The 11,116-nt window shown below is 52.5% G+C and overlaps 1 protein-coding gene across 4 annotated transcripts in view; it reads right to left on the reverse strand.

Annotated features, from left to right (window-relative positions):
• Positions 1–11,116, reverse strand: part of Irf6 (interferon regulatory factor 6) — a 42,641-nt gene that overhangs the window by 14,635 nt on the left and 16,890 nt on the right. The window contains exons 1-3 of one of the 4 annotated variants that reach the window (XM_008824804.3): positions 4,533–4,812; positions 1,747–1,859; positions 1,074–1,250 (exon numbers count right to left, since the gene is read on the reverse strand). In XM_008824804.3, coding sequence (XP_008823026.1) covers positions 1,074–1,247 — 174 coding nt within the window. In that variant the 5' untranslated portion in view covers positions 1,248–1,250; positions 1,747–1,859; positions 4,533–4,812. Of the gene's footprint in view, positions 1–1,073; positions 1,251–1,746; positions 1,860–2,051; positions 2,068–4,237; positions 4,315–4,532; positions 4,813–11,116 lie in introns of those variants that run through there. The other 3 variants (XM_017796051.2, XM_029559455.1, XM_029559454.1) reach the window with 3 other exon arrangements.

Below are 11,116 nucleotides of genomic sequence, written 5' to 3' on the forward strand. Positions count from 1 at the left end.
GAGAGATACTTAAAAAATGAAAATTGGAAATTGGAGAGATGGCTCAGTGATTAAAAGCACTTGCTGCTCTTTCAGAGGACCAGAGTTCAGTTGCCAGTACCCACATTAGGTGGCTTATGAGCACCTGTTACTCCAGCTCCAAGGGAATCCAATGCCTCTGGCCTCCTCAGGCACCTGCAGTCACGTGCACATACCCACATACTGACACATACATACATGTAATTAAAAATATTTTTTTAGGGCTGGAGAGATGGCTCAGAGGTTAAAAACACTGGTTTTTCTTGCAGAAGACCTGGGTTCGATTTCCAGCACCCACATGGAATCCGAAGCCCTCTTCTGACCTCCGCAGCATTGCACGACACAGATGCACTCACATACATGCAGGCAAAACACTCATACACATAAAATAAAAATAATAATAAAACTTTTTTAAAAAAGAAAAAGAAAGCAAGCATAGTGTAAAAACCTATAATCAAGTACCTTTAATTTTAAGCAGAGTTTGTGAGTAGGACAAAATATTTCATAAGAATAACTTGCTGAGGGCCTCTGCACCATCCTATAGGCTATGTACGAGCCCAAAGATTCTGTCCTGGGCTAGTCAGCCGTTCACAGGCCCAAGCACCTCTCTCCATGGGAGGGAGTCCTAGGTGAGTGAAGAGGAGCCAGTGGCTGACCCTTGGTAGTTTAGGAGCAACCACATCACTACATCCACAGGGAGCTGAGCCAGCCCCATCAGCCTCTCTAACCACCCACTCCTGTTCAGACCCGCTGGGACCTGAACTTGAGTATCTTCAACCAACAGGAAAGTACAAAGGACTTCAGCCAATACAGATACATTCCAAGAAGAATCAAATGTCTTCTGGGGCTGGGCACCCCACTAAGATGTTACCCCAAGAAGAGGAATCATATCATGGTGTCTCCTGGGATTAGGTACCCCACTATACCCCAAGAAGAAAAGTCACAACATCTGCTGGGGTCTACTTCGCCAGAATGCCAAAATAGGAAAAGCAAACCAGCACAGTCTCGGTAGACTGGGAAAAAGTTAAACTCAGATGGATGAAGGAATCCTTTACCTTAAAAATGGTGTTTTCTTCCTCTTGTTGGGGGCTGTGCCTTGTGGCATGTTTCCAGGGGATCTGGAAGCGTTTGGAGTCTCTGTGTAGCCAAATGAGGCCAGGGTAGAGGCCACTGTCCACCTGGGCCACCAGCCAGGGCTTCAGCCGAACTCTGCGAGGGTGGAGGGCCATGATCTAGGAGTGGGAGGAAAGTGAGGCTGGCTGCTGGGAACTTTCCCAGCCACCGTTCCCATGTGTGGAGCTGCAGGTTCACCAGATGACAGCAAAGAAACGAAATATGGGCAGAAACTGTGCCAAGTGCAGGGAGAGAAAAGGGGTAAAAGGTCCTTTGGGTTCTCATTCCAAAGCCATTTAGACCTCATGCTCCAGCCAAATCAGACTTATCAGGCAAGCAGATCACATTTCCTCTATTTAAGTCCTGAAGCCGAGAAATAAAAAGATGATGTCATCCCCACTGGAGCAGCGCTTCCACAAGGGCTTTGCAAGGGAAAGGAGACTGCTCTTTTCAACCTTGCCTTGGGAGAGAGGAAGGGACTTTAGGGCAACTGCAAGCCTGTGCCCAGCAGCTAAGCCTGTTCTCTTTCCAAACAGGACAACCAAGAGTGAGTGGGAATGGTTCAGCGAGGGAAGCAGGTGAGGGGTAGGCCCAGGTTCCAAAGTCCTCACTTACCTGAGAGCAGACAGTCTGTGCACAGATATCTGAAGAGCTGGACCCAGACGCCCTAACTTTCTCCTGGCCACCAAATCTTCTAGCAAAAGGCTCGCCAGTGCCTACAGAACCCCCTGGGAACAGAGACAAGGTCTTTGAGAGCACGCCCCTGCAGTGTGCCTGGTAAAGCTTTAGGAAACCGCCCTATAATCAAATCCCAGTTGTCACAGCCAAGCCCTGCACAGCTAGGACAGTCTCCTCATCTGGGTCTGTTTATCTCCCCACGGAGGCTACAGGGAGGGAAGTGATTGGTTCCAGGCGCCTACCTGGGTAAAGTCTGTGATTGATTCCTGTAGAACCATAGGCAGAGCAGATAACATTTGTCAGCAGCCAGTACTCACAGCCAAAAACAAAGGCCTGCTGGTCAGGTGCCCAAAAGTCACTGGCTAGAAAACTGCCTGATGTTGTGTTTGGATTTTGTGGACAGGATCAGGTTGGTTAAGGGTGGTATAGCGATAGTTCAGGGTTTTGGTTTTCTTATTTTGTTTTTATTTAAAGTAGAAATGGACACCTGGAAAAAGTTAAGTCATTCCACAAATATTTGTTCATCAGCTGCTGTGTGCCAAGCACCGTGTTAGCTACTGAACATGGTGCTGATGCTCAGTGTTTAGTCCATGTCCCTTCCTCCTCATGGAAATCTACACTGGAACTGTAAACCCCATGATGGCCTGGAAATGTTACCCTCTTTATACCCAGAAAGCCCCCACCTGGATCACAGCTCTGAAACCAAGCCAGCCGAAGACTTCCCACAGGGAAGCCTAGCCCTAGCCATGGGCAACCCCTAACACCACTTGTTTCCCCAGACAGGTTCTCCCAAAATGCAAAGAGCTCAAACCCAGCTCTGTTTCTGGCACTTTAAGAGCAAAGTAGAACCTGCCCTCACCTGAGCCTTCTGACCCAGTTACCAAGTCCTGTAACCGAAACCTTCCCCTGGGAGCACAGCTTGCTGGGGCAGCCCAGCTGGGCATGGAACCTTCTAGTACCCTTGCTCTTGGCTTTGGCTTGGGTTGCTTCACAGGGCATCACAAGAAGCCATCAAACCAAACGGTGGACAGACACCTTAGAGAAGGGAGTGAAAGGCAGCAGGATTAGGCCATCCAGGCCAGAATGGCTACCAGAGACCCCGACTCAAAAATAAACAAACACTAGGCCAGGCAAGGTGGTGCATGCCTTTAATCCCTGCACTCAAGAGGCAGAGTCAGGCAGATCTCTTCGAATTCTGTATCTCCGAAGGGCAAGTGCTACCTTCTCCTCCCAAGTCCCACCCCTGCTGCAAGCTGGTGGGATGGGGGAGGAAAGCCAGGTGGGAGAAACAGGCAGCAGCAAGCCTACTGCCCCAGCAAGGGGTTTGGGCATTCCCACCATACCACTAGTAAGTCCTGAGTCTGGGCAAGTCACACATGAAATTCACCTCTTGCCTGACCATGGACTTGAAGGGCTTATCATAGTTGATTCATAGTCATCAAGAAAAACAATGAAGGCAATCAGCCTACAACAGCAAACTGCACCAGTAAGAGAAGAGGAACAGCCACCCCAGGACATCAGTGACTAAGAGCTGTGCCCTGAGTTCTCTGTGTTCTCTGCACAGGGGACCACATATGTGTGTTGCTTCTCAGAAGGAGCCCGGCTACCCTCCTTTACCATACTTCCCTCCCTGCAACCCTGTTCACCTTCTAAAAGTCAAGACCTCCAAACTAGGACTCTTAAAATAATCATGGAGGGAAAAGTTAAAAACCACCAAACTTCCCAGGTGGGGAATGGTTCGTCAAATCAAATCCATAGACTGTGCTATGCACAACCAGAAAGACAACCACCTGGGGAAGAAACAGTCGAAGCCCTACAGGATGTGTACTGTACTTCTCTATATACTTTACATAGGATCCACATTCCCACAGTGCTTCAATTTCTAGTCATTCTGTCTAAACCACAGGACTGCAGCATTTCTCACAAAGGACAACAGCACCATCCTCCACATCTGCACAAGAGGCACCGTGTCATGTGTTTGACCTCATCCTGGGAACTCTAGACACTATGTCAGCCCCATTAGATGGCTTGGGTCTGGGCTCAGAGTGCCCTGCACCCAACCCTCTGACTGCACCCTGCATTCCAAGTCCCTCCCATCTTCAACGCATAATAGAAGTCAGAAAACAAGAACCGCATGGAGGACCTGCCACCATAGGGGAGGACACTGCAGACACCCACTTGAAAACACTCCTAAGTCAGATCTCTCTTCCTGCCGTTCAACCGGAGCCCTCCATCTCCACCTGGCAGGGCAGGAAAGCAGAAGGCACTGCCTGGGCAGGTAGGAACCACGCAAGTGACAAAGTGACACCCCCCTCCTTACAGAAAGGCGAGGGCAGAGGGGAGGTGTTCTGCTGCCTGCTTGTCCCAAGAGCAGGTCCTCTATATTATTATAAACACACCACCAGCTCAGGGGTCCAGGGCAGCAGACCTCAGCGTGGCTGGCAGTCAGCCGTTTGCTGGAGTAAAACACACTGGCCATTTCTTGCAGGCAGAGTTTGGTAATCCTACTTGGCCTCTTCCTCCCAAAGAAAACTGAAATCCACCGCCTTGGGACTTAGCCTGCTTGGGGGTAAATTCTGGGCCTCTGGTCTTGTTCCCACACTCTTCCTCTCTGCCGGGCTGGAGCTGGAAGATGACAAGGGGAAGGTGTGGGCCAGGGCGCTGTCATGCGTGACACACATCTAACCCGCAGCTTCACCAAGCGCCTTCTTCCTCTCGCTTACCGGCTTCCACTCCCACTCCCGCGCCATCAGGGGAACGGAGGAGCCGGCGGCCCCTTTACCACCACACAGGCTCCGTGTGAAGCCCGAGGCCCAGGCCTCTCTTCCCGGCAGGCCCGGGAGACTTGCCGCACCGCCTCCAGCCCCTTCAGGGAAGGAGGGCCTCACCTCCGGAGCAGCCACACCCGGCGCCACCCTCCCCAGCACCGAACGCGGACCGGGAGCTCCGGGGGTGTCTCCCAGGCCCAGGGCGGGAGGCCTGACCATGCTAAGACATTCGGAAAAGACAAATCCACCGACGCCCTGGGTCAGCTTACCCCAGCTGCACCCCAACTTCCCCGAGCGGTCACTAGGACCTGAGGGTCTAGAAGCGCCCGCCGGGGCGCAGGGCCAGAGATCGAGCCAGCGATGAAGCCCCGAGGGGCGGGGGTGGAGGCGCCTCGCTCCGCCGGGTCCGACGCCGGGGCTGGGGCCGGAGCGCCAACGCTCGCCTTCCGCCGGAGGGGAGGGAGTCGGGGCAGCCCGGGGTCCGGACCACCCAGCCCCGTCCACCCTGAGCTCCCCGGAGCGGGGCGCCCCCCACCCAGCCGGCCGGCCGCCGTCCCCAACCAGTTCCCCGCCCGCACCGACCCCGGGCCCGGCCGCACCCGCCCCGCGTCTCCGCACCCCGCGTAGCCCGCGTCCCACCTGGCCTCGACGGGAGCCCGGAGCCGCTGCGGACGAGTTCACGGTGCGGCTCCCCCGACGGCTGCGCGGGGACCGCGGGCTCCGAGCACCCGCTTCACCCGCCCAGGTCAGCGCCGCGCCCAGGATGCGCGGCCCCAGCGAGGTCGGGACCGGCCCTCAGGTGTGGCCCCGCCCTCAGGTGTGGCCCGGCCCTCAGGTGTGGCCCCGCCCTCAGGTGTGGCCCCGCCCTCAGGTGTGGCCCGGCCCTCAGGTGTAGCCCCGCCCTCAGGTGTGGACCGGCCCTCAGGTGTGGCCCGGCCCTCAGGTGTGGCCCGGCCCTCAGGTGTGGCCCCGCCCTCTAGATCCGGACACGCCCTCCAGGCCCAGACACGCCCCTCGGGGTTCCGGATTGGCGCGTGGAGAGAAAGCTGGTTCTCTGCGCGTCTGAGCTCGCCCCGCCTCGTCCGCCCACGCCCCCGCACTGACCAGGGCGAAACCCTGCAAGGCCCGACGGTCCTGGGTGCGGGCGAGGGTCGTTAGAGCCCGGGTCCAAAGGACGCCCGTGGTCTCCCTGCGCCTGGTCACCCTGCGCAAGAGACGGCTTGAGACGCGGCCCTGCAGCTGGCGCACTGGCCGTGGGAGTGGGCTTGGCTTTGGGGAGGGGCGCTAGGGCCTGTCCTTGGGGCCTGCAGGACTGCCTCTAAGCTCTTCAAGACGCCTCTGTACGAGGAAAACGGTAACTCCCGCCTTTCCCAGTGTCCTTTAAGTGGGGGATAGAAGCATGGTCCCTGGAGCCCACTGTGGGGTTCAAGGGCCCAACTTTATCAGATACTTAGACTAGGGAAAGTTTCTTCTCTATAGAGTCAGGTTTGTAAAGGCACCAGCCTTGAGGGTGATGTGGGCATTCAATAAGTTTCTAAAACCCATAATCACTTTCAGTTATTCAGACTACCCCCATAGTGCCCTGTCGAATAAGAGGGCAATGTTTGCTGTCACCTGAAGTCCAAGCACATACACACACCCGTGTCCAGCAAGTAAGACAAATCCCTCTAAGCACCTCTCACAGGTGAGATGGTTCATGGGCAGGGCTTTTAGGTTTGTGTGTTAAAAAGCAATGAGAGAGGCTGGAGATGTAGCTCAGTGGCAGAGTGTTTGCCTAGCATGGGAAGGCCCTGGGTTCAATCCCCAGCTCCAACAAAAGGTAGAGTAATGAAGGTTATCCCAACACTCTGAGACTGAGGCTGGAAGATTAGGACTTCAAGGGTAATAAGTATATAGTAAACTGTATAGTAAGTTTGATGGTCAGGATTATCTATCAGTTGGACACCCAGAAGGCAGGCCTCTAGGTAGGTGTGAGGGATTGCCTACATTAAGGTGACTGATGTGGGAAGACCCATCTTAATTGTGGACAGGATCATTTCCTGAAGAGGGAATCCTAATGGAGAGGCTGAGCAGAGCATTAGCTCTGGACCTCAGATTCGATGTGTCCAGCTCCTGCATCTGACTTCCTAGGCATGATGGACTGTATTCCCAAACTGAGTTGGAATAAACCACCTTTAAATTGCTTTTGTCAGGGTATTTTATCACAGCAACAGAAGAAAAAAAAAAAAGTAAGTTTAAGGCCAGTCTGGGCTCTAGAGGTAATGAGACCCTGCTCAAAATAAAATAAAGTAACCAGTGAGATGGTGGGGTAGCTAGCCATGCAGGGAGTTTTGAGTGTGTGTGGCTTTGCCTCTGTGATTTGAAGTCCTGGCCCACAGGGGCCAGGGGCTTTATGTGAGGTAAATGCTGACAGAAGTGATGAAGTTAAATGAGGTAGTTCAGGTTGGCCCTAATCCAGTATGACTGCTGTCCTTATAAAAGGAGATTGGGACACAGCCAGCCAGGCACAGAACAAATGGGATGCAGAGATAAGGGAGAAGATACCATCTAAAGTCTAAGGCAGGGGCTTGGGATAGCTTCCTCCCTGCAGTCCTAGGACCTAATGGCACCGTGACATTGCCTGCTAACCTCCTGAATGATGAGACAGTAGATTGTTCTTTAAGCCACCATGTCTGTGGTGGCATTTGTTCTGGTAACACTAGTAAATTAGCATAAGTGGGTTGGAGAGTCCTGGATTGGTGATAACGTGGGCTTGCTCCTAGCCCCCACTCATCCTGGGATGTTGCCAGCACAGGCCTGGGAAGGCAGTGAGGCCCTGAGGCCTGACTCAGCCAGCCTTGGCCTCAACCACTGTCAGTGGCCACTCTTCTCTCTGAGCAGGGGAGGGGTTGGCTCACCAGCCCAGCCCTCTCCATTGCTGATGAGCTCAGGGAAGCTCCAAACCTTCCCTCTGGCTTAGGGTTGGCTCCTGAGACCAAACAGCCTCTCTGGGGTGTGTGTGTGGAAGACCATCAGGATAGTGTCATCTGAGAGGAGCCAGGAGCCCACTGGCACATCATAAGCCCATACATGACACTCTGGCCCTGACAAAATTCCCATGACTAAAGTGATTCTCAAGGGTCTTCTTTAGAAGAAAAGAATTTTTAAGTGGGGGTGTGGTGCTGTGTGCCTGTAATGGAAGCATTTGGAGATGAAGGCTGGAGGATCAGGAGTTCAAGTCCAGCCTTGGCTACGTAGCTAGTTTGGGGCCAGCCTGGGTTATATGAGACCGTGCCACATGAACAAAACAAAACAAAGATACATATTTTAGATTCAGGAAAATTTAAGCTGGGTGAGTCCTTCTAAATTCTCTAGTTCAAGGGCTGGAGAGACAGCTCAAAAGCTAAGAGCACTGGCTCCTCTTGCAAAAGAGTTCAGTTCCTAGCGCACACATGGCGACCAACAAATGTTCATAACTTCCATTCCAGGAGATCCGACACCCTCTTCTAGTCCCTAAGGGCATTGTATGATATGAGTGGACTTATGTACATGCAGACAAAACAGTCACACACATAAAATGTAAATAAATAAGTCCTCTAGTTAAGAGGCTGGAGTTGTAGCACACTGGTAAAATGCTTACTGTGTACAAAGCCCTGGGTTCAACCCCCAGCACCACAAAAATAAATAAATCCTCTAGTTCAGGGAGATAGAACTGGCTCAGAGATGTTTGTCTGCATCATATTTTTTTTTTCTTTTCTTTTTGGTCTTTTTGAGACAGGGTCTCCCTGTAGCCCCAGCTGGTCTGGATTCTCTATGGAAAACAGGCTGGCCTCGAACTCACAGAGATCCACCTGCCTCTGCCTCCTGAATGCTGGGATTAAAGGCGTGTGCCACTACGGCCAACCCTACATCATATTTTTAAATTTTTATGTATTTTATGTGTATCAGTGTTTTGTTTGCATGTATGTAAGTGCACCATGTGCATACAATGCCCACAGAGGCAAGAAGAGATCATTGGGTCCCCTGGAACTGGAGTTGCAGACAGTTGTTAGCCGCCTTGTGGGTGCTGGAACCGAACCTAAGCCCTGTGCAAGAGTAGCCAGTGCTTTTAACTGCTGAGCCATGTACCGCCACTCATCTCCAGTCCCCATAACATCAAGTTTTAAATACTGAAAAGTTTCACATAAGCACCTGAGTTCACAGCACATCTTGAAGAGTGCTGTGGTAGACACTTGGCCAACTTTCTCCATGGCCACAAACTCTGTGCACTTTGATTAGGACAAACCTACTCTGCTAAGATCGCTCAGTTCATTGCCTGTAACTATGCTGTAAATCTTGGAGTCCAAGTTCCCCCTCTTTAGATATGAGGCCCCAGAGACATCAAGCAATTTGCTCAAAGTCATACAACAAACAAAGCCAGACTAGAGCTCAAACCTGGGGCTCTCTACTTGGACCTTGGTCAGCATCAAAGCGGGCTCCATTCTGACTGGTGCCACACTGGCTGACTGCTAAACCACAAACCATGCTTGAAGGAGGCAGAGTTGCTATCCCACTGCACAAAACCAAACTCCAGCTCTCATGTCGTTTTCCTGAAGAATCAGCAAAAAGGGAGAAAACAGGAGCAAGTTTAGACCAGGAGGAAGTCTTGGCTCTGGCAATAGGGCGCCCTGAGGTCTCTTTTGCCTGAGACATGCCTCATCCATGTGGTCTGAGGAACGGAGCATCTTGTGAGCCCCTCCAAGGGCCCTGGAGGAATGGGATCTATAGTCTCATAAGCCTTCCCGGCAGATTCCCCCGTCTCCAGCATAGTTGTGGCTGCTGTGCTCCGATCACTTTGCCCTGCCTTGCTGCTCAGATGGGGTGGTGTTGACTCACCTGTGAGTCTGAGTTTCAGGTGGTGGATGCGTGGCCTCTCAGGGACCCTGACTCATAGCACAGAGAACAGGGGAAGTCCCCTTCTCTCTGCTTCTGGCACTTCTCCCATTACCTCTCATTTTGTGGGGAGGAGTCTTCTTCACTGCAGACTTCAACTTCTATTTATAGCACATGTATGACAGTAAAGCTGTGAGATCCAATCCCACTCTCTTCTTGGCAGAACAGAGGGCAAGGCACCTGGGACCCTGGCCAGGGGCTCATGAAGGGGAGGCCTGAGCCTCACTGGAGTCTGTGATAGCAGCATTTCTACTAGGCCGGTCCACGGTGTGGTGGGTTGCTAAAGAGAGTATGGAGACATCGAGCTAAGCAATCCAGCTTTGCACTCCTACAACAAAACTCAGACTTCAGTCAGCCTTCTAGAAGGCATTCCACAGCCCATTAGTTATCACCCAGATCCTTTCTTGGCCCCAGTTACCTCTGCCTCCATCCAAGTATGTCAAGGTCACAGGGCTACCTATGAACCTAAACTATCGCCTGGTTGTGATGCACATGGCTGTCGCTCTTCTTACTGCCCCTGCCTCTGGCCTCTGACCCCTATGCACCTAGAATCACTGTGATGCAGGCAGCAGGCTGACAGCAGACATCAACACCAATGAGCCTCACTTTCCACCCAGACTGTGAACAGACTCTGGCTTGGGCTCCAGGTGGTCTCTTTGAAGTGCTCAGTTATTCATCTCTGACTCTTTATCCTTGAATCAGACCCAGCACTCACGAAGCAGCTTGCTTTATTCCAGAGTCAGATCTATATGGGTGGAGCGGGAGGAAAAGCAGCTGAGTGAATCCCTGGGCCCCCATCCATGCTTCCTTCCTGCACTGCAAATCTGAGCATCCACGTCCTTCTCACGGTGGGGTAGGAGTTTCCATCAGTTTTGCAGTAAAGGTGCTGAGCCGCAAAACAGCTACTGTTGAGTGTGAAGGTTTGTACTTCTGTGGGAACAGGGCGGTGGCCTGACTTGAGGTAGATGGGTCGGCAGCAAACAGCCCACCGTGTGACCAGATGCTGGTGAACATGACCATGGTCTGAAAGTAGCGAGTACTGTGTGACACTCAAAGCCCTGGGGTCCATCCCCAGCACCGCATAAAACCGGGCATAGTGGTACATGCCTCAAATTCCAAAAATATGTGAGGTGAAGGCAGGAGGATCAGACATTCGACTACTATGGAGTTCAGAGCCAGCCAGGGCTACATGAGACTGTCTCAAAAACAAAAAACGAGCGTGAGAAGATGGCTCAGTGCTCGTACAAGGATAAACACCTGAGTATGAACCCCCAGAACATAGAAAACCAAGCACTGCAGCTCATGTTTGCAATCCAGTACTTCTAAGGCAGGACTAGAGGCGGAGAGAGGAGTATGGAAGCTCTGGGCTGGTCTGTATGGCAGTGGACAACAGAGACCCTGTCTCAAACAATATGGGCGGTAAGGACTGACACCTGAGTCCTCTGACTTCCACATTTACACCATGGCCTATACATGCCACACTCACGAACATGCATACACACTGCTGGATAGCTTTAGTGTCAACATGACACACCTGGGTTGAGGGCACCTCAACTGGGGAATTGCCTCTATTGAACTGGCCTGTGGCCACGTCTGGGGGCATCTTCTTGATGAGTGATGTGGGAGGG

Source organism: Nannospalax galili, unplaced genomic scaffold (assembly GCF_000622305.1).
Source record: "Nannospalax galili isolate Female #2095 unplaced genomic scaffold, S.galili_v1.0 scaffold648, whole genome shotgun sequence".
In the NCBI taxonomy this organism is placed as follows: domain Eukaryota; kingdom Metazoa; phylum Chordata; class Mammalia; order Rodentia; family Spalacidae; genus Nannospalax; species Nannospalax galili.